General features: G+C 40.2%; 1 protein-coding gene across 1 annotated transcript in view; it reads right to left on the bottom strand.

Moving 5' to 3' along the window:
* Positions 1-251: 251 nt before the first annotated feature.
* The window catches only part of ROR2 (receptor tyrosine kinase like orphan receptor 2), a 159059-nt gene continuing 135571 nt past the window's right edge, over positions 252-23739 (bottom strand). Inside the window, exons 5-9 of the mRNA XM_072859667.1 lie at positions 12632-12759; positions 8903-9217; positions 6897-7142; positions 4995-5197; positions 252-3308 (exon numbers count right to left, since the gene is read on the bottom strand). Of these exons, the coding sequence (XP_072715768.1) occupies positions 1866-3308; positions 4995-5197; positions 6897-7142; positions 8903-9217; positions 12632-12759 (2335 nt within the window). The 3' untranslated portion in view covers positions 252-1865. The remainder of the gene's footprint in view (positions 3309-4994; positions 5198-6896; positions 7143-8902; positions 9218-12631; positions 12760-23739) is intronic.

Consider the following 23739-nt stretch of genomic DNA (forward strand, 5'->3'; position numbering starts at 1 on the left):
ATATTTTATTCCTACCAGTGCATTTCCAAATCCAGGTGAAATGCTGGAAATAAGTAATGCTGCCATACCATGAACACAGGGTGTAGATCACAATGATACATGACTTATAAGTGAATCCCACTGTAATAAAATAAAAAGTTGTAGTTTAGGTATGAAACCTGTAACCTAAGGAACTGTGGCCATTTCTATTTCCACAAAGTACCATAACAAAACAGCGGCTGTAGGAACTATAAAGATAACATACTTAATCATACTTTTTGCATCACTTTATTGAATACTCCATGTTGGATGTACAACTTATAGCGATAGTGTGTGTTGGCTACAATGCTACAATGAGAATGTGTATTGCTTGTATTACAGAAAGGGTCATGAAATGTATGGACCTGTCTGCATGTTTAACAAAATGAAACAGCAATACAATAAAACTGCACCACATGTGAATATTGTAAATGGTTAAGTTACAAAGTCATTCATTCAAAAAATCCAAATATTTCAATGAAAAAAAGTATATAAAATGTAGTAAAACATAAATTACATTTAAAGGTCTGTACATGATTCATCCTGCAAATAGAAGCACAAAACCAGCACTTTGTACAGTATTGCTTATTTTGGTCTTCTAAAGTTCAAAGATTCATTTTCATTAAAGAGGCAGGAAAAAACATGGTTTCACATGCAATCCAGCAGTAATTGTGGTAAATCAAGTAAATCTATAACCCCGCACAAACCCCAACACTTTTACAATGTAGGAACGTACATGTGGAGCCCTTTTCTATACTTGATAACCAATATGCAATTAAAGTTGGATTGTTAAGTTAGTGCACACCTACAATATCCCCTACAATATCCCCATTTTTGGTTAACAGTGTATTAAGGCTGCTTGCTGCTGAAAATACACAGCAGAGAAGGAACACTTTCATCCACAAATGCAGTCAGACGATCTCATTGGGAAGCTTCTGTCACAGTCATTCATTGGGAATGATGAAAGAAAGCCATCCTCTCTCCTCTCATGTTATTCCACAGGATGTTGTGGATGCTATAAGTTTATGTGGGTTCAAAATCATTTGGATAAATTCAAAGTAGAAAATTCCATCGAGGACTATTAAACAGAAAAAAATTCCACTTCTGGCTTGGGAAGTCCCTAAGCCACAAATTGCTGGAGGCTGGGGAAATACCCTGGGGAAATTCTACAAGGGAAATTGCCCTTGCAGTTTCCCTGGGCAGACATTATCGATGGCCTTTCGAGACATGCTACTGGGCTGGACAGATGCATGGTCTGACTCAGCACAGCCAACCTTATGTTCAGTTTCCCTACTTTTCTGGTTGTCGTAGTACAAACACGGATCAGTATTCTCAACTTGTTATTTTTTCAGACTCAAAAAGCAAACAACAATCTCATGACCATTATATCAAAGAGATAAATACTATAAACTAAGCTGTCCATCACATCCAGGGCACTTCTTTATGCTCAGAGCAATTCTGCAACCATAGTTGGATTCCTTTTTGTGTTATTGGTTTAAGCATAATTCACTAACATTACACTCACATATCACGATATACATGATGTGTAATGCTACTCCGCAATACGTTGCACAGCAACAGTACATAACTGAAAAGCAGCTTCCCTCAAGAACTGTAGGACAGTAAAAAAGATTAAACCCAGCAATTCTATACCATCATAGTTGCAAAATCTGGTGATGGCAACGGTCAGTAAACCCGGTATATCATTACTGCTGCACTTTACATGGGTGTAGGTTTTTTAGTTTTGTTTCTTTTAGCCAGATCAAAATCACTGCTATCAAGCCTAAGGATCTACAGTCTCCATGTGTGGAAGTGATGTGAACTTCTTAGTAATGAGGCCAAATTCCTTAGGCTTCTGACTGAATTTCTGCTTCGTCCATCTGAAGTGTGTCATTATCGCCCAGCAATTCTGTTTCAGGCACAGAGCCCTCCTCTTCCTCCTCCTCCTGGACAGGATTCTGGGCAATGTCTTCCGTTCCATTGTGCGTGTCATCTGTGCCCTCTGAGAGCAGAGCAGCCCTGTCGGCCACCGAAGCATTGGAAGGTGCCGTTGTTACGTAGCCTGTGCTGGTGGATCCACTCCCACTGTGGTGGGAGCCTGGTTTGGGAATGATCTGGGGAGGCATTTGCTGAGGAGCCATTTGCATTGGAATTTGGACGGGGTAAAAATTTGGCAAGTAAGCGCCATAGGCAGGCATTGGCTGGTAACCGTTGACTGGAATGTAGAGCTGAGGAGGTGGGACCATCGGTCTCATCTGCCCTTTCATTTGTATGAACTGTGGTTGAGGGAAAGCTGGAGTTTTCTGCTTTGGTCCAATGTACCTAGCATTGCTGACGTTGCTAACAGGGCTTGTGCTGAGAGAACTTGTTTGCGTGGTGTTGCTTGCCCCAGAGGTTTGCGCTGAGCTGTTGTAATTAGAAAGGTTTCCCCATGTTCTTAGTCTGTTGTGTATATCTTTAAATCTTGGTCTTCTGTTGGGAAATTCATTCCAACACTCCAACATCAAAGTGTATATCCATGTGGGGCAGTCATCAGGACATGGCAAAACCTGTCGGTTCCTGATCATCTCAATGACATCCTGGTTAGAATAACCACAGTAAGGCTGCAGGCCATAGCTGAAAACTTCCCACAACACAACTCCGTATGACCATATATCCGAATCAATAGAAAACTTGCCATACATAATAGCCTCAGGGGACATCCACCGGATAGGAAGAAGGGAATTTCCCATCAGTTTGTAGTAATCAGCAGCATAAACTTCCCTGAAAAGGCCTAAATCAGATATTTTCACATTCAGTTTATCAAACACCAGTATATTTCTAGTGGCCAAGTCCTTGTGGACAACATGGTGGCTTGAAAGATACTCCATTCCTGCAGCTATCTGAGTCACGATGTGGAAAAAGTCTGCTGGTTCCAGAGTGGATTTTACTGTCTTGTCATCGTCAGTGCTGCCAACATCTGAATGGGGAGATCTCATCACCAAGAACTCATGGAGGTCACTGTGGGAACAATAACTAAAAATCATGCTTATGGGTTGTTCCTTCGTCACTATTCCCAGCAAACAAACAATGTTTGGGTGCTGTAATCGTGATCTCATCATTGCCTCATGTTTGAATTCTTCCCGAAGAGCCAGTTCTGCTTTGTCTTTAAGTGTCTTAATAGCAACAGCTTGTGTCTGTTCACCTGGTGCTGTACCAAAAAGATGCCCCTTGTAGACTTTTCCAAATCTTTCCTCTCCTAGTTCCTCCATAAATCGCACAGTGGACAGATTGATTTCTTTAAGTTTAGCCTGAAACAAAGTAAAGACAGTAAGTCAGTAAAGAATCACAATATTTTCTAAACAACAGAATCTCTTATTAAAGAAAAGTTTCCAGTGGTTAGATACTCCAAATGGAAGATAAATTAGGCCAAAATGACTTTTCAGCTTTTTGTATATTCACAACAGTATATTGATTTTACAGTTAACCTTGAAATGAGTTATACTATTATCAGAAGTGTAAATTGAATTATGCTGCAAGATGATGAATATAATTATTTTTACAAAGGAGCAACCATACTTCCTGCAAGCTAAATGAATAACGGGTTCAGAGTAAATCTGGCAAACGATGCTGTCTATTAACTGCAGCTGCACTTGCGCTACAGATCTGCCCAGAGGTGCCCACTGGAGATCTGTCAGAAAACCTGTGGGCACTGGCTGAGGAGGTCGCAACCTCAGGGTGAACTGAAACATTCCTTCCAGCAGAAGGAGGAAAAAAACATCTCTCTTTTGGTTCTGCAGTAGCAGATATGCCCTTTCTCCTCCATTGCACTACAGGATCGGCCCCTGCCTGTGGGAAGCAGTACACAGTAGACCCGCTGAGAAAGCTCCTGCTAGCTCTGATGAAGAGGGGTCTGGAAGAGGAGCAGAAGGAAGAAGGAATTTCTCTCTGGTACAGGAAGGTGGCAAAGCCAAGACAGAAATTCCCAAAGCCTCCCTCCTGCAGCTGGCAGGAAAAGCAAGGCAGTTTGTGACAGTGATCTAATGGGTCCATCTTGACCAGCATGGGCTGGAGGAGTCCCCAACCGAGCCAGGTGCAGCTGGCACAGCTTCACACACAGGGCACCACAGCAGGAAGGACCAGGGCAGGCTGGAAAGAGGCTTTAACAGGTGACGTGGGAACAAGCTCTGATTTTAGTGGCCAACAGACTGTGGACTGGACCAGACAGTTTCCAGCACAGCCCAGACTCAGCCATTAAACCTACCCCTTATCACACAAAATCAATGCAATTTGTTACAACTGGTAATATCCCACAAATATTCTAGTTTCCTGAACAGATACTGCCAATTGTTCCAAATTGAGCATTGTTTTTTAGAGCTTGCGTCTTGTAAATGCTATGATTAAAAATTCAACAGTAGCTCTGAACAGGATTTTAGCACAGAGATCAGTTAGTTGACACAGAAAATCGTATGCAGGAGCTGAGACCTGTAGAGAGAAGTTCAAAGCCATTTTTGTTTCACTGTCCTTTGTGATACACAGCCTTAGAAACATGTTGCAACCCAGCTCAGCTCCCTGCTCGGTGGTGGTTCAGAATACCAGTAGGCTGAGCTGACAGGTTACACAAGAAACCCCACCATGCATTCTGCTTTAAACAAGCAAACTGACCGTATATTTACCAGGAGCAAAAACGAGCTGCAGGCTGAAGACTGGATCAGAAATAACAACATTTCCAGTCACTGAGACAACAGCCAGAATGGGGATTGACAGGTAAGGGCAAATATCATAAAATACTTTGTCCTGAAAGCAGTTGCCCGAGGCCAGGATTTCTAGATACAGCTGGTGAGTGCAAGACCTGGTTTTCATTGAAGTAGATGGCCAGCACAGTATGAAAATTAGGTCCCTTACAACACAGCTCAATTTGAACACCAACAACTTGAGACACTGAAAATCACAACACTTTGGAAATATGTGGCCTAAGCAAATTCTGAAAAAAATACCTGTTTGTGTTGATTAATGAGTGGCATTTCCATGTCCTGGCTAGGAGATGCCATCAGCTGGCGGCGCTGTGGTGTAGCAGCAGATGCCTTCTGCTTGTTTCTGCACATACAGACCAGGAAGAAAAGGCAGGCGATAACCAGAGGGATGGCTATGCTGGGAACCAGGATGTAGAGGATTCCCATTTTACTGTTGTCACGTGGACCTGTCAGGCACAAAAATGTTCATTGTTTACAATAAATATTTTTAAGGCATTTGATAGTAAAGCAAAAAAAAAACCCCAAACCCCACCTCCCCCCAAAAAACAAAAAAACCCCTACAGTATGATTATTAACACTATATTTTAAACAAAAAGTAAACTCCTATAGCTCGAAAACAGAAGTCACATTACCCTCTCCCCCTTCTCCATAATTTTCCATTAAATATTTCAAGGAATTTTGAATGGACATAGCAACTAGCAGTATGAAGATGAACTAGGAGCCCCACATTTAGTGTGTTGACTGTAACAGTATGTGGTTTATTTCACTCTATTTTTGAGGCTTCTCGTTGTGGAAACTACGGAACATAGACCAGAGTACCGTTGCATTATCTTGCTCAGGGGATAAAAAACAAGTGAGTAGTCTTCACCACAGTATATGAAACAGTGAACTTAATGTGATAAAACACAGCACAACATTTCAGTCTGGCCTTCTCACCCAACTTCAGCCATTTCATCAGCACTTTGACCACTTTTTACCTCCACTGGTACTACTTCTGCCCAGAATAAAATAAATCTCACTTCTCACTGGCAGAGATATTATTTGTTCTGTACTTAATAGAATTAAAGTGCTTTTACATTACAGCAAGACAGACATGAAAAAGCCATCAATACGCTTAATAAGACTGTTCTGGAACCTTCCTAAAAATGCTTTTTTCTTGATACTTAGAGACTCTAGGAAAGCATAGTGATGTCCAAAATGTTCATTGGAACTGCCTGGGATGTCTTCTGCAATCCGTGGTTTTGCTATTCATGGCTACTGCTTTTACCACAACCACATCCCAGTGTTATCTTTATACCATGTTACATGCAATGTAGAAATTTATTACAAATGTCAAATCATGTTACCGTAAAAAAGTGAAATAACTAAGAAACTTCGTATCAATTTTGAGTGCTCTTAAATATCCATGCAATCTGTAACAAAACCACTTTTATGGCTTCCATGGTACATCTGTTGCTGCAGGAAACATGCTTTTCTTCCAAATGAAGCACAATATTAAGTTGCTTTGTCATGTCTGAAGACTGTTACCACTGTAACAGCTCTAGAGTGAATGCTGTACCAATACAGGGAAGGGAAGTGAGTGTGACAGTATTAAGCTGTGAGAGCTGTGCTTTTTATTTTTGCTATCAGTTGTGCAGTACAGAGCCACTAGCAGATAGTGTAGGACTTTTCTGATAAGATCATCTGTTTTATGACATCTCTGCTTCTGCACTTCACACGGTTTCCTTCCAGCCAAGCATGGTGCTATATCTCCCTCTACAGGATCTCAAAATCCTTGCTGCTTGCAAGATGCCATACAGAGCGAAAGCAATATACCATTGAGTAGTGTGAGCAAACAAAACACATACAAATGATAAGTACATCGAGTCTGGCATTTGACAAGTTAAAATACAACCTGCAGCAGTATCATTAATTATTATTTCAGCTTAAGCACCCAACACATAATTAAAAAGTGTCACAATATCTCAGTTATCTCCAGAAAATACTAAATGCCTACAACACAAAACAAGGGTGCCGCATTACAGCAAGTGAAACATTTGAAAGCATAACTCTCTTTAAGTGAACTGTACTTGTAAAAATAGGGGACATTCAAAATCACACAGGATTCAGGACAGTAGTAGGGGAAAAAAGAAAGAGAATACATACTACAAGAAGGTATGTCACACAGTTCCATGCGTACGTTTTTATTCTTTGTAAAACACCAGGGCCCATCCATCTGACCTCCAGGATTTCGGCAATATGCATGTCCTCCACCTAGCTCTGGAAACTGTGTGCTTGTCAGATCATGGCTGTGGGGACTCTGGGAGTCCCAGAGTTGGCAAGTGTGGCCAGACTTGGTAACACTGACCGTCCCTCTGTAGTCTGCTCCAGAACCATTGTAGCACTGATGATCTGCAACACAGGGTTTGACAAAACGTTGCAAATAACAAAACAATCAAGGGCCAGCAAGACCAAAAGGGTGCATAGACCATGTATGCAAAAAGTATTTGAATTTAGGTACTTCAGGATTTAAATGAAAGCTGTGGGTTTTGAAATTTCAGTTCTGCGAGTATCTGTACTCTTACACCCAGCTATTTCTGGATTCTGCCCAGGAGCGTGTCAGCCCTATGGCTATACACACCACTATTTGGTAACTGTGAATGCAAGCTGATACTAAGGAGCATGTATGGACATTTAGGTACAGGACAAGGTAAGTTAAACTAAATTAGAGATAAGAGTTTCACTTCAGGAAAGGTCTTCAGATGCCAACAGTGTAAACTTCCCGCAACTTTTATTTCTCATAATCTTCCTGTCTTCCTCACACTGCTTACTTCCTAGAGAAATTTGTGCTGCATTTTCTAACACCTCTTGCCAATTTTTTCTTCTTTTCTTCTTTAGAAAGAAGGGATTCAGGCTTTTCTTCTCTTTAGATACATCGCTTTCATATCTGCTGAACTCCTATCTTTATTCTCTCTCTGTTTTGCTGCTATCCTCTTTTCATACACTTTGAGTGCTTGTCTCCCATATGTATCACTTGAACTGAATAATGCATTTTTCTGCGTGTTTGCAACATTACCATCTCAATTTTTCCCAGACCCCCTCCCCAGCCCTCAGGAATCCAGCTCTCTCAAAGCCCTTTCTCCAAACCCCCAGGGTACTCACACTGTAGTTGTTCCACCGGAGGAGCACCTCTGGCTCTGAGGATCACCAATGACTTTTGCCAGACTTTTTGTTGTTTTTATTCTCATTCCTTTTGCCTGATACCTCTTCCCTGGCTGATTTGTCTCTGTCATCATTTTCTCAGTTATTTCTGCTTCTTAGCTACGCTACGTTATTGCCTTACTAGCACACAGCTAGTCTTCCATGCCCACTGTTATGTCATGACCCCTGCTCCTAACTGTGCATTCAGACAATGGATATTCAGAATAATCTTATCACACTTTGAACTTTAAACATCTTCAGTCTCTTGGAGCTTCCTTGTTGAACATTGTAGGGAGTGGTGATTAACTGCTAGGAAATGGAGTAGGCAGAAAAATTGTCAGAACATAATTACTGACAACGGAACAGCCCTTCTACTCCTGGATGCAAATATAAATTCACAGAAGCGAGATCAATGTTTTCACCCCTCCTGTGTGGGTGAAGAAAGAAAATTACACTCCATGCTCAATTTACAGAATTAATATTCTTGTGGATATCCACATAGGAAGAATGAACATTAAATGTTTAATTTTTTAACAGATTTTTCCAGTGAAGATTCCACAGCCTATTTGAGGTTTATTGATAGGTAAACAGAACTCACAAATGGCTCTATGGGGGGACTCATCCAGAAAGGCAAGGACTGAGCCAGAGATGGGGCAGGCATGTGGGAAGGGAAGCCTGCAACGCACTGCTGCCCCTCGCAAATCTGAGTCAAATCAGTTGTGTGAACACAGAGTTTTATAGCCCAGGGTGGTTAATATAACCCTTTTCAGCATCCTTTAAACTTCCTCACCATCCTAACTATACCTTACAACAGTGCAAGATTATGGTCAGTATTAACAGGACAAACAGTAGTAGCATCCAGTATAAGAGTACTTCACAAAAAAAAAGACTGATAAAATATTGTCTCTCAGACCCAACCTGAGGAAGCAACAAACCCTACTTTTTCCCAGTGATGAAACACACAGACTTACATCGGCTGAGTCTCTCCACAGGGATCCCAATCCTTATGCAGTTGGCAGCTTCCAAGGTGTCAGGTCGTGGGAGATCCTCACACTTAGGCAACTGTAGCTGCATCAAGATGAGGGGGTTTGACCTAGCGATGTTGTACTCCTGCCTACAGAGATCATTCTCCAGAACTTCACATTCATCCCGGCACAGCTCCCGTGGCTTAGGGGTCCGAGAGCGCTCGTCACACAGGGGAAACACAAAGTGGCAGAAGGATGGTATAGCGAACTGTGAGCACTGATCGGACAAATGCGTGGAAGTGCCAATCATGGTAAATGCAGCTGGAAAGGAACAGAAATACTGCTTAAGTAATAATTAATTAAAAAAAGAAACAATATAAATTTCATGTCATTTGCCTTTTGCAACTTTCATCTTTTCTTGAGGGTCTGAAAGCCTACTGAGCAGCAGGGAAATGAGGTAATTTCTGCTGTAAAGGAGAGTTGACAAATGCAGAAAGCGAACCCAGCATCTCAGTGTCCCTCTGACATCTGCACAGAGCTTGTAGGACCTCAGTTCTTAGGAAGTTACCCAAGTGACTAGCATTGAGCAAACTGATGGTGCTTGACTAATTTTAACTTGAAAGGATAAAGACAGAAGGCAAGATACACCTGCCTGGATGCTGACACATGTACTTCCAAAGTTCCTAATTAGGTAAAATCTGAATGAGGATCACCTAGCTTCTTCCTCCTGTAGACATTTTGATCAATAAACAAGACAAGTGTTTTTCAAGTCTGCACAGACAAAAGGAAGTCTCCCATTGGTATTTGGGGAGATATTGATATTAATAGATATGAGAAGCCTAACAGGCAGCAGTTTCAGGAAAATTAATGTAATCAATCTTAGCACACTGATCACATTAAGATGAATGTCATCATGAATTAGGAACTTAATCCTCCCCTTCAGCTCTCAGGAGCTACACACTAACATTTATCTGAGAGTTTTCTTGCACGTTGCAAAGAAAAGACAAATGTCCATGTGCATCAGGTATGTGAGGACAAATCAAGCCTTAAATGTAGGAACTTTCATTTCCACACTGGAAAGCATCATTTGTGAGTAAGACTTGCTAGACTGCATGTTCCACCAACGCACACTGCAAAAAGAGAGGAAATGAGCAGTTCAAGTCATTCAGCAGTCTATTTACAACCTACAAATCAATTCTTTCCCTCTTGTCCAGCTCTCTCCTTTCAACCATCTACTTCCTTCTGCCACCTGCTGTCACAGTCTCCTGTCTCTTCCTAAACACCACATGTAGCAAGCAGTCCCATCTCCAGCCTTTTGTACTGTTTACAACTTTGCTTATTTTAATACAGGAATATAACCGTTTATCAGTCATGTAGGGAACACTGCATGCAAGCACAATATCGGGCCTCAAATGACAGCTGTGACATGTGCTTGTCCCAATGACTGACAGGGAAAAAATAAACCTGGAGGAGTGAAGCAGTCACTGTTGGCTATTTGAAACACCACGCTAATTTTTGTGAAAGCGTTACAGAATTTAGATCGGCATGAGCAAAGAGTGCACAATTCACAATCATGTCCTTATTTTGACGGGAGGTGCAAGAGCCAGCAGGACTGTGTGGTGGTATCTAAGGGGTGTATTTTTTTTTTTATTAAACAGATATTAAACAGCACAGCAAAGCCATTGCTAGCCACAGTTATCCACAGGTCAGGGATCAGGCCCATGCACTCTTTATTGTTGGCCTTCCAATCTCTCAAGTCATGTCTCAAGTTTTTTTGCCAGAAACGTCCTTCTGTTTTTAACAGAAGGCTGCAATTCTCACCTAACCACATGGCCAGCACTGAACAGCTCCAGGGGCCGTAGAGACAAAGGGAATGTATTTCACACATCAGCACAGCAGGGAAATGAAAATCCAGAATGAAAATTCCCCATAGACGCTGCCTGTAACCTTGTTAAGTGTTCTCGGTGTCGGGCGGTAGGTGTCACCGTTTCCCACGCACAGCCTCCCCTGAACGCCCTACAGCTCTCCGCACAAAGACCTTCCACCAAAAACTGCGCTTAGGAAGTATGGACAAAAGTGTAAGCAAAATCTCAGCAGCAGTTATACAGCAGATTTTTTTTTTTTAATCTGACAAGTTACCGCAATTTCAAAAATACCCTGTCATTTGGACAGAGAACACCCAGTCTTGCAATACTTGTTTTACATACAAGAAGACTCTAAGAACCAAGTATGCTGTGAATTCCTCAGGGTTATTTTGCATAAGGCATTTGGTACGTCCTTCAGATGTATATAGTTTGAAAATGCTATATTATAATGGATTATCATTACCACCTAGCTAGGCACTGGGCAGCTCTACAAAGTAGTTCACAGAGTTTTCCTAAAAAAGAATGGTTCCATCAGTACTTCTCTTCAACTCCAGGACAGATGGTCCCAGCCCCCAGCCTCCAGAATCTAACCGATAATCAGTGGTATTAGGGATCCAGCAGCCAGGTCATGAACGTCCATGTTGTATATTCCAGAAACGAGTATAACCTGATCAATAAACATTTTCTGGACGATATCAGTTTTTTGTTTGGGGTTTTTTTTAAAGGACATTATGAATCTAATTCACAGAGTTACAAATTTAACCATTTCAGATAGCTGAACATTTCCATATTGCTGAAAAACATCCAGACAGGATAGAGATTATGTCATAGAAAAAAATGGTATCAATAGTATGTATTAATTAATGACCTAATGGTGAAAGAGGCCGGAATTACAACAGAGTACAGGAGAAAGGAGGGAGGGGAATGAGTTGTAACAGCACAAGGAAAGGTCAGCACCTGGATTTTGCCAGTCCCAGAATCTGATCACCATCTCAAGAACAGAAAAAAGCCTGACCTGGATTGCTGGCTTGACAATGAGCTGTTAAGGTAATATCTTCAAGGAGATAGAGCTGACAGGTGAACTCAAACTCTTTTTGGCAACTAGTTATGTTAAAATTGCAGATTCAATTAATTAGCCATATCTGGGCAGATGCAAATAAGCTCCTGCTGGACTGAGTTAGTTTGCCATATATTATGATAAACAGTTTGCTCTATCCCATGGATTCATTTGCTTGTTCTACTTGTGTATATCAGAGTCACAGCTGCTAATGTCAGCTAACTGAGGTCCAGTGAAGAAAACCCATGTTGACGTACAGCCCATTGAAAGTCATTAAGGTTTTGGATGCATGTTTGTGACTGTACCAAAATGATGATCAGAGAAAGAATCAGCAGGGGCAGAGCACAGGAAGGTCGACTCTTGTTTTATATAAATCAATGTGAAATGCAGACTCTGCAGGATTATGCAATAGGGGAGGAAACCCAAGAGAAAAGCCACCATACATTTTTCAAGAAAATAAAAAACCAGTAATGTTTTACTACATCACAAATTGATTTTTTAAAAAAATCTTCTATTTGAATCCATCATGCAAAAAGCTCCAGTATAAACTACAAGCTGTTAAAAAGTCAATACTCTGGCATTTTACTTAAGGACATGGAAAAAGCTTCTACACATGACAGCAGATATTCATCTTCCTTGTTCCAAATTTTGCTTACTGCACAAGTGGGAAACTGGCTCACGTCCTCTAAACCTTAACATAAGGATGTCTTAGTCATTGACCGATAAAACTGAAAAGGATGATAGCACTATTTATACCTGAATTGGATACTTTCATGAATGGTTTTGCCCTGCTACGGAGATGTATGAACTTACCAGTAATTCGGTTTTCAATTTCCCCTTGCATCTGGAGGGAGTCCACATAAATGGTCCTGTTTCCAATGATTCGTGCACACGCAATTCCCCTGTATGGCTGACAGAACCCGTCTTCATGGTAATCTTCTCTGCAAAAAACAGGTTAGGATTTTATAAGCAGAAGTCTAGCTGTCCCCAGTGAATTTTTACAGGATACGTTCTTATAAAAGGAGAAAACCCCAGAAGACCGTAAATCTGAAATTGTTCCATTCCCCAGGTGCAGCTTTCTCCTCCGATTCTTTCTACACTACCTTAGAAATATTAATGAGGCACCCTGTAAATAGCTCATTAGAGAAAGAAATAAACCAAAACCCAAGATTAATTTAAAAATCGTATGCTAATAGTAATGGGATTTGACAGATGAATCTATTAAAAAGTTGTTAGACTGAGACAGCAACATAGATCTTGTGACAAGTCCCCGTGCATTTTTGGCAATCCCAGTACAATTAGGCAAACAGTTGGTTTTCTTCTCCCACCCCTCTCTCCCTTTCTTCATTTCCTGTAGCGAGCAGCAGAAGAGATCTTGCCAAGCTTTAATTAAAACATGGAATAATTTTGACCTCTGAATTAAGTAAACAGAATAAAAAGCAATCAAGGTTTTAACCTATTTTCCTCTTCTCTCTAGTCAGAGTCAATGCCAAATTCCTCTTCCACCGTGTATTTTAATACATTTAATTCAATGAGGTTTGGGGCCAAATTTTACTCCCTTACATCAACATAAATGTTTTGGCATAAAAGCACTAGTCGAAAGGCTCCGTGGTTCAACACAACATCCCCAAAGCCCCAGTAAATAATCAGAGCTGATCTGTAGATCATAACTGTCTGAGCTCTGAAAAGGGGCTTCAGAGTCAGAGCGCTCTCAGAGTTAATATCCAGTATGCTGTGTGTTTCCTCTGGCAGGGCACAGCCTCTGTGCTAGGATTCACTAGCCTGATAGATACACATCATGTCATTCACTGCATGATGGACCAAAAAAGGCATAAAACATAATCTAGAAAACCATGACTCAAGACTAATCCTAGGACACCCAAAAGCTTAATCTGCTTTTATAACTAAACAGTCAGCTCAGAAGTCTGAGGTACCTCTCCCGAACCAGCTATTTTTGAAGTATTATTTTGATACTCATCTGCACTTTGTACTTTATTACCTTTGGGTATCAATACCTGTTTTGGTCACCCATGTTTCCACTTTTACAAACACCTTCACCCTTCCTTAGCATGCCGCATGAGCAGGACAAAACTGTCAGTGAATACATGTAAAACCACATTAACTCCAGCTGGGCCAAATCAGCACGAAAAGCTGCTGCCTGACAACAGCTAGCCACGATGAGCACATCACCCAACACCTACACAGTGACGAGTGCAGGTCATTATTTCCAATATCTTATTCTGTCTTAGGAACCTCTTTTCATTTTCCCTCTGCTGTGTCTCCCTGATAAAGCTCACCTCCTCAGGGAAATGTTACCACTATTTCTTAAAGTATAAACTCTTTGGCAGTGGAAGGTTGGGCAGGACTTTCCATACAGTGTAGCCAAAAGCTGGAACCATCGATCACCGCTCGAGCAGCATCTCTCCCTTTCCTCCCAGAAAGGCAATGACTTAACAGGACCTGATCCATCACACAGCTGCTAGATAAACCATGGTGATATGAAATGTCTCATGCAGTTGTTGTCCAGAACTGGCCTTTATTTTCTATCACAGTAAGACTGTTAAATATTCATAAAGTAACATTTTTTCTACAAACTCTGAAACAAGTTCTGTGTCCACAAATAAATTTAAGTTTTTTATTATGGTGGATGAAGTAAAGGAGGAGTCTTTCAGGATCAATTAATTCCTGCAGTGAAATTTTTTCACTCTTATAACAAAACCTCTAATTTTGCAACAGTTGCATCATGCCTGAAGGGACAAAAATATCAAAGCATTTTGTCTGTGCCTATTTTATGATCCTTGACCACCTCAGTAGGAAGTCAGCAATTCCCATACGGAGCTGAATGAATATGAAACCCCTGTTTGACCTCCTTCTCAAGAGTAAATTCATACCCCTATCCTGCAGAACAAAGTCTGCAATGTATCTAACTGAAACTGTACCTCACACTTCAACTCTCAGTGCAGGGCTCTCTTGCGAGCACACACACACACACACAAGATCTATAAAAAACAGCACTCCAAACAGCATGGGTTTGGTGACAAAAGCAGTGTAATCTCTTACTTAGCTCAGTTTATTTATTTCTGTCAAGAACTTCTAAATACAGCTTAGATACTATATATACACACATATGCTCCCCTCTCCCATGTTGTAGTCAACTGCTGATTAAACTAAACTGGATATGACCATTACCATGGATGCAAGCAAAAGTAAACAGTAACCTGATGTCAGATACTCTGACAGAAGCTAGGCTGTTATTCTACATGCATCTTTGTCAGGTCAGGCAACTCAGTGAATACAGTTTGACTAGTACTAGTGATTGAGGGGACAAAATTACATTAGTCTTCTTAGGAAAATAGTTGATTTCAACAAAGCTGCAGAAGTGGCAGCACTTAGAGTCTCCTTACAGATAAATCTTTCCCTTGGCTAAATGTAGACTCAGCACATGGCAAAACATCCACAGCAAAAAGTAAGCTGGGGGTGGGGTGAATCTGATAAAACAGCGCAGGAGCGGCATCATGCTCTGTTCAAACAGGAGTCTTTGGAACCACATGTGGCTTTGATTCGTGCTCCAAACCATATGCCAGCAATTCAGTTGCTGATCAGAGCAAGAGTTAAAAGCTGCTGAAAATAGGCAGAAATACTGACTCTTCAATTTCCTGCTGCTTGAGCTGTAAAGTCTGCTCTGATCAAGAACCCTGGTAAAAGCAGAAATCTGACTCCACAAGAGGAATCCAGAAGAGTTAAATTTGTTCCACTTGCAGAAATCTTACAAGCTAACTACCATAGGTACTTTTCTACCTTTGTTCTTTATCGTTTATTTCTGAATGTTTCAAGATGGTATTACCTTTTCTCACTAGTGATTTTCTTCCATTTTTATATAACTATTTTCTTTACAAAACAGAGTCAGGAACATCGTAAGTGTTGACCTTCTTTTTTTCTTTGCTGGAGGGCAGTCTCAAAGACAGCACACCTGGAACATGAATTTTCTGAGCACTCAATTAGAGTGGAGGTAAGGTATAGTCTCCTACTGAGAGAACTCTCCTCCCAACTACTTGTCAGATATTTGACCAGAGTTTGGATTTTAAAATAAAATTGTAAAGAATCTGACTAAACAGACCCTCTATTCCTAAAAGCCCAACTTCCATTTCTTAGGATGAATGGCATTTGTTTTCCAGGCCCATAAGGTGATCTTCTGCCAGAACAATAAAGTTAAGAACTAGCCTTTCTAATATAAAGCTAAAGCAGGAGAATGTTTTATTTCGGGCACGCAAAAATAAAACCAAAACACTGATACTATTTTTATGTACAACATGAGGTGTCTTTAAGATTGACCAGGCTTACCAGGTCTGGAAACGTCTTGAAGAACCAAGCACTGATAAGACATTTACAAGTTCCTTATCACACATGCACTGCACCGCCTGATTAAACACAGTCTGCCTTCAGATTTGTGGGCAGAAGAAGTCTGTATGAAATGGAGAATTAACCAAGCGAGCAATGTAGAAGAAGAAAGATGCAGGTTCAGTGGTATGGCGCCAGTTGAGTCTCCTCCCACTGACAGAAACTGTAACTTCCAGGGACATCTGGGTCTATAAAGGAAGCACTGGAAGAACCAGGTGCCTCTGAATAGCGATAAAACCCAGCATGCATGAATAGGAATCTCTCTAGATGGAGGTCATGCAAGACTTCCATAAGGTAGATATCTCCTCTAGAAGTACCTGGAGAGATTTCTAGGCATACTGCATGTGCTGTAAAAACATACTGAACATCGCCACCCCCACCCTCACATTAAGCATTACTTTAATTTCACATATGACACAGAAAGAACACCGAACAAAAGACCACAAAAGAAAACACCTAGGAAACAAAGAGGCTTTTCTTAACAGCAAATCCAAAATGCTGAAAGAATACATATGGGCACAACACACTGTATGATACCTACGTAACACAATCTATTGTATGCAACTGTCACAGCTGAACAGTCCAGAGGGCATATGAAACAAAAAAGTCCCACTAAATACAAGGCAACCGTGGAAACTCTGTTCAATACTAAAATCACCTTGTGAAGCGCCTAAGTCTGGTGAGAGCTTTCAGTGTGTATATTGTGCCCCTGAAAACACAGTGAGTGCAGACCTAGTGGCTTTGCTGAAAAACAGAGAAAACACATGAAGGCACAGCAATCTTTAGCAAGGGTTCCTGAAGGGAATTCTGAAAGCAGAGTTGAGATGTACTCAATATTTATTTGCTAGTAAGATACCTTTTTTCTGATTGCATCCCACAAACTTAACTTACAAAGACAGCAGAAACCTGTAAGCTAAGTCTATTTTCCTGAAAATAAAAGACACAACACTGTGCAGCAGCCATAAAAAGAAACTCCGAAATTCTCCAGAAAACTCAGAAAGAAAAACTGTTTTGATTGAATACAGTAAAAAACCCAACTAATTTAATAATACCCTACCAACCTACCCTTGTAATAAAATGAACAAAAATGTTATTTAAAATTATAATTTGAGAACAATTTATTTTAATATATTCAAATAATAAATTTAGACGTTATTTGGAGGGACACATCCTCAGCTTACACTTTACCAACGTAAGCAATATAAGCCAATTCATAGAATATAACAGGATATTCCAGAGGTTAGCTTTTAAAAAGATAGTAGAAACTTTTTTACAGCAGTTTCCACATGCAAACTGAGTGCAGTTAAAATTTCTTATAAATTTTCCCACAACAAATAACAAACCTGAAGTTTTGACCCTCTTTCATATTGTCCAGGGATTAAACAGCTTTTAGTTAAAAATTCTTAAATACTAAGAGAGAATATTAGGACTCCCCCTCATATTCCATTACAAGTGGAGTGGCAAAGCAAGTTAAAACGTACGGAAAACCACAGTTAAGACAGTGACAGATGAAGGAAAGAGCAAATTATTTATGTCAGCTATTTGCTATGGGTAGAGAAATACAACATTTGGTATATGGTCACTCGTCTTGTGGGAAAGTCTCAGAGTTTTTGCTAGCTTGAAAACTGAGGGCAGAAGCTGTGTAAAGAGGACGATTATAATTGACAGTAAGATCAGAGGGAAAAGGACAGGCATCATATTTCAGATTATGAGTTTACTTAGCCTGGTGTGTAGCTACTTCATAAACATAAAGCACACAAGTTCAATGACCTGCAATACAAAGAATTAAAGGAATAAAGGGTTTATGTTTAATCAAAGAGAGGCAAATCACTCTGACTTGTGGGAAGAGCATTATATCAGGAATTGCTATTTTTAATATACATACGTATTCATGATTTGTTTATACTGTATCTCAAAATCAGGACCTCTTATAATCTGGGACTACAGCCCTTGTAATTTGTTACCCTTACTCTTGACATGTATCATATCATAGTGCTGGGGAGCGAACTCAGCTCACAAGGGGATCACTTTTCGATGTCTAAAATGAGTTCACGTCTCCAAATATTCACTCCCTCCCACTGAAACAGGTCACAGAGAAGATCTGCAATAAGAGAAACATACTACCCTTGTCATATGCTGTATCACATCTATAAAATTTGCCTCTTGTCAAAAACATAGTGAATTTATATTAATGTTACTACAGAAGAATACTTCTGTATTCTTTCCCGTCAGGTTTGTACATCTACCTTTCAGGGAAAATATCAAATTTTATTTTAAATAAATAAATAAAGGTGAAACAAGAATTTTAATTCTTGTTTCACCATGAATTAAAATTTGCCAAGAGTGTTGTCTTTTAAAGTAATAGTTACAATAGTTTATAAAATTGCTCCTTCTCATAGGCCTCCTGTTGTGCACAGGAGATCAGTGGAAGTTTTAGTACAGACATTCAAGGCAACAGGACTGGGGTATAAATATATGATAGAGGAAAAGAATGGGATTTTTCAAAACCGGTATTGCCTAAACTATTACTATTCATCCATTGAGAAGGGCTGGGCTAATGCCAGGTGCTCCTGACATCACCCATAACTTCTGCTCATACAGGGCAGAAATTCAGTAACACGCACAAATGGGTTAGAGGTTTTAGTGAAGTTTCCAAAACACAGGTGTAGAGGAAAACCTCAAAAAAAAACCCCAAACACCAAAACCCAACCCACAAACCATAAAACACCAAAAAACCCACACCTGCACACCTGCGCCCTGCCTGCTGAGGCCAAGAAGCAAAAGGATGGCAGGGACAACGTCACTGCTGCATCAGGCCCCTGCTGGGATGGAGGCACCCTGCACCCACATCATGGGAGGACGGTGCAGGCTTCCTGCCCTACCTGTTTCCATGCTCTGAACAAACAGTTTCATTGTCTGACCAAAGGTTTATCTGCAAATAACCCACCTTTCTGGCACATAAATTGTTTGTTTGCACATCTTCACCCGTGTCTAAATATCAGCACTCCTGGGATATCAGAAAATACTTATTGAAGTAGTTAACACCTCAGAGATACTTCACTAAAATACAAGAGGGACGTAAAAACTTTTCCCATACACTAAAGGAATGTAATAAATAGTATCAGAAAAGAAGGGGTGTCTAGTGTTAAAAAGTAAAAAACTAACAGGCAGGGGAATTTGTATAAATAGTCATAGCTCAGTTGAAGTCAATGGACCTACGACAATTTACACTCACCAGGGATATGGCCCGTGAATTTTGCTACCAGATGCCCACTGAGTGTAACAACAGACCCCAAAAGCAAGATTCTCTTACATCTAGCATACAACTTAGATAAAGACACAGATAAAAACAAATAGCATTTATTTTTGTGCTTTTTATCTGAAAAATAGCACATAACAAAATCCCTAAAAAAATGTACTTAAAGTCACATTTACTGAACAGAGCAATTGTGCTGTGTTTGATTTGAATGTTTATCTGCTAGTTCCTAAAAAAGTACATTGTGAACTGGAATTCCAGATTCAATGTCCAAGATCAGTAAAAAATAACAGTTGGTCTTTATTCTACTGATTCTACTAAATGATGAATTTGTTAATGTTAATCATAGGATTTGAGACACCATTTTAAGCCAGGCAACAGATAAAGCAATTCATTGAAAAGTCACTAGTAAAAACACAGTGGCAAATGGACTTAGTGTTTGTGACAAACTAGAGAAAAGTAAGTTGTTTGTCAAACAGCAGCTTGTAAGCAACAACCTTATTTTTAGCCTATGGCAATTATTTCCACAACGGATTATAAAATCAGTATTTTTAAACACAAAACTCAAGCTCCAAAGTCTGTCTCTAAAACATAGTCCAAATAATGTTTTAAACATATATCCCAATGTTATCATGAAAGAAGGATGCTTTTAATGCAAGGTATTTAAAAAGCATTTAAACGCAAGAAAGAGGGAGGATATCCTCAGGGTTTAAGTATATGCCTTCATTGAATCATGAACCAAATTATTCTCCTCACTAGGCATCGCCTTAAGTGGGTGTCAGCACTCCTAGCTGAGCTGTGTCCTTGCTAAAAGATACCACATTCAATTATTTAAGTGGATAAAATCAACAGAAAATGGTATTGCCTTCCTTTCTTCCACAGAATTATCCTCCATCACTCCTATAACAAGAAAAACACACAGCCCTCACTAGCAAAGATGTAGGAAAGAACAGAACATATAAAACTGTGGCAGCATGCTCATTAGCTAACACTACATGCTGCTGTGGTCTGGTGGTATCACAAGCATTCACATATTTATTACTGCTTTACATATTTAGAAAAGGTTTCAGTGTACCAAAACTTGTTGCTGTTCAGTAATCATATACAGAAGTATAGACATGGGTGGCAGGATGGCTCTTACTACAGCAACCTGGGTAAAGCAGTCAAAGAAGCAAAGCTAAACAAGGACATCTACATCCTGAATTTCTGCAAGGAAGAGAGGATTGTCCCCGGAGGTATAACCAGCCATAATCCTCTGATTACCACATGTAACTTCAAATAGATGATATAATTTTACTTCTGCCTACAACTCTCTCTTTCAATTTACCCAAATGACATTTTTATAAATTCTCCCTCTGCTTTCAAAGGTGTCAGCATGTTGCGATGAAATCTTGAAATCAGATGAGTCGTCTGGCAATCCAAGGAAGGCTGCAGGTCTGTTTTTCTGAGTGTCAGATATTTTTAACAGAAACATCTCCATTACAACCAGGGTTACTGAAGAATTGGGGAAAAAAAAAAAAAAACCACTTCAGAAAACTAATTTCAACATACGGGAACACGGACCTGGCCATGCAGCATTCCACCTTCTCACTCACCAAAGAAATCATTATAAGTCTCCCTCCCCACCCTTTTTTTTTTTTTTAAGGCAAGCTATCCCTCTCAGTGTGTTACAACTGTCTAATAAATTGTCTCCCTCTGACATCCCCAAGGAAAAACAGCAGGGCTAATGAGCTCTCTGAATAGCCTCTAACAGGCAGCTCCCTATTTCCCCCACTGCCAGAGGAAAGCAAAATTCTTCTTTGCTTTTATCCTTCCTCCTCCTGCCATGCCACCCTGAGTAAGTACACACAGGTCAGCTCCAAAAAGGTCTTGGAAGAGTCCAGCAGCCGAGAACATCATTATAATTGCTGCCATATCCTGGCAGCAATAAAACTGGTAGAGGGCATCCCAAGGAGGGCTTTGGCAACAGGGCTGCCAGTGCCTTGGGGTCAGCGCAGGGGATGGAGGGCTCCACCCGGGCTGCTGTGCTATGCCGAAGGAGGGATGTGACTAAGAGGGCAGAGCTAAGAGGCCATGTCGGCCGCCCAGGGGGATGGGAAAGCCATTGAGGGGAGAAAGAAGGAGCAAAGGGCAGCTTTGATGGCTGTGATGCCATAGGACTGAGGGAGGGAGAGAGGGATATCGGGCCTCACCAAGGGGGCTGGTCTGGGGATAGGGGTCCCTTCTCACGCCTGGGTGGGTGAGAGAAGGGCAGCCCACCTCCCACCAGGCTGCTCCGACCTTGCCTAGCGCAACCCTCACCCCACTCCATAAAAGCCACAAGGGATATGATATAATAAATTCTTTTTTTAAAAAAATCCTTAAAGTTTTCAGGTAGATATTCATGCATTGTGATTTACCTACACAGGCAGATTTTATGCAAAAACAGAAATTTTGTATTATTGTTCAGTTCATTAAAATCCATTGATGGAATTTTATACGTATGCCAGGAAGACAGGTAGGACGTAGAAAGTCTTGAGAGAAAAGAAGACTAAGAAACCATGGTCAAAAATAGCCATTTATATAAATCCAAAGAGAAGCAGGGGTTACAAGAAAGGCAAAGGAATAATTTAAAACAAAAAACAAAATCCCATGGAAGTGCCTCAAGCTTTCCGTTTTAGGTTTTTTTTCTTGACTGATGGGAAATACAAGTTATCTGTAAAGTGCTTCCTAGCTTATTAGTAGAGGTTAAAAAGTTAAGACATTTTTGTAAAAAAAATGGTTCAAAACCATTATTAATTAAAAATTGTTTCAGAATTAAAAATGTTTTAACTGACCATACCATTAAAAATGTGATCACATATGAAAGTACTGGTATAATTTTTTTCTTCGGTCTTCGTCTTTTTTTTTAACATAACAAAGGTGGCTTTTCTATTTCAGCTAACACAGAGATTATACATCTGATAGCAGAGAGCTTTGTAAAACAGCCGGAAATTATCATAGCATCAGCTATAAACTGGTTACATAATTATATGTGCATGCAAGTGTTCATATTCAATGTCTTTCACAGAACATTTTTATTAAAACTACAGAAATATCAGCTATTTATAGCCATATAATACTGAAGTGTCAGTTTCACTAATTTTTCCAGTCTTAAGGAAAAATTAGCATATTCCATTTATCAGAAAACCCCAGCATCAACTAAATTATTTCTTTAAAAACATCTAAGCAACAATATGAAATACTTGTTAGCTTCTCTTTTACTTTTTATGGATACAATATGAACTACTTATTCTAGGCAATGTTGAGAAAGCTACAGTTTGTGAATACTTCCCAATGTTAGAGGCTCTTTTCATAGCTGCTCTTAATTTTGTAGAGCTTACTTGAGCTGAAATTTTCCACAGACCAAAGCTAATTTTTTTTGTTTTTACTTCAGAAGAAATGGTTCAGGTGTTTCAAAAAATGAGGTGTTTCAAAAAAATCACCATTTTTCTCTTTAGGAAAAAAAAAATTAGAACCCAAACCAAAACCACTATCAGGAAAAGGAGCAGCCATTTGGTTGTGATGCTATCGTGTTCCCTTGCTGTTGAGCAGACACCTGAGACTTGCTGGAACATACCTTTTGCTGTTCCCATGAAACACTACCCAAATTTGTCCAGCCTTTACGTCATTTCCATCTTCATGTGCTCAGCCCAACCTACGAGAATGTAGCTGATACATTCTCCAAATACCCCATCTACAGCAAGCTTTGCAGACATGTGTGAGAATATAAAACTGCTTGGCACCCTTGTCAAGGCTAGCGCCTAAGGTTAATTGAGGCAATGGTATGAGGAGTTTGCTGAAGGCCGAGGGCAGGGGCTATGGAAATGGGAGGAAGAGGCAGGTCGGGGATGCATAAAGGGGCTACCACCAGGAGAGCACATGGTCTGCCAAAATCTGGAGCAAAACCTAATATTTTTTGTGTGTCACCATTTCTTTCTGTCAATAGATGAGTAAGTATGTGTCTCCTCTTCTGGGCTGGTCTGTACTGAAGACAGCAGTCTATTATTAGCGCTATCCGCTTGTCTGCTGGCTCCAGCAACCGAGGTCTGGGTGGTATGGCTGAGGAATCCAGAACTCATGAAATAATTCTGAAGTGTCATCATAATTCCACATAATAGGATTGTTGATTTTTTCCAAATTAGGAAAATTAGCTTTTTCTGCACAGGAAATTCTATGCCAGTTTCAATCAAAGACCCTGCAGTTCTCAAGAATTAAAAATAAACAGACACTCTTCTACTTCAGCCAC

Source organism: Ciconia boyciana, chromosome 4, assembly GCF_034638445.1.
Source record: "Ciconia boyciana chromosome 4, ASM3463844v1, whole genome shotgun sequence".
Taxonomy (NCBI): Eukaryota; Metazoa; Chordata; class Aves; order Ciconiiformes; family Ciconiidae; genus Ciconia; species Ciconia boyciana.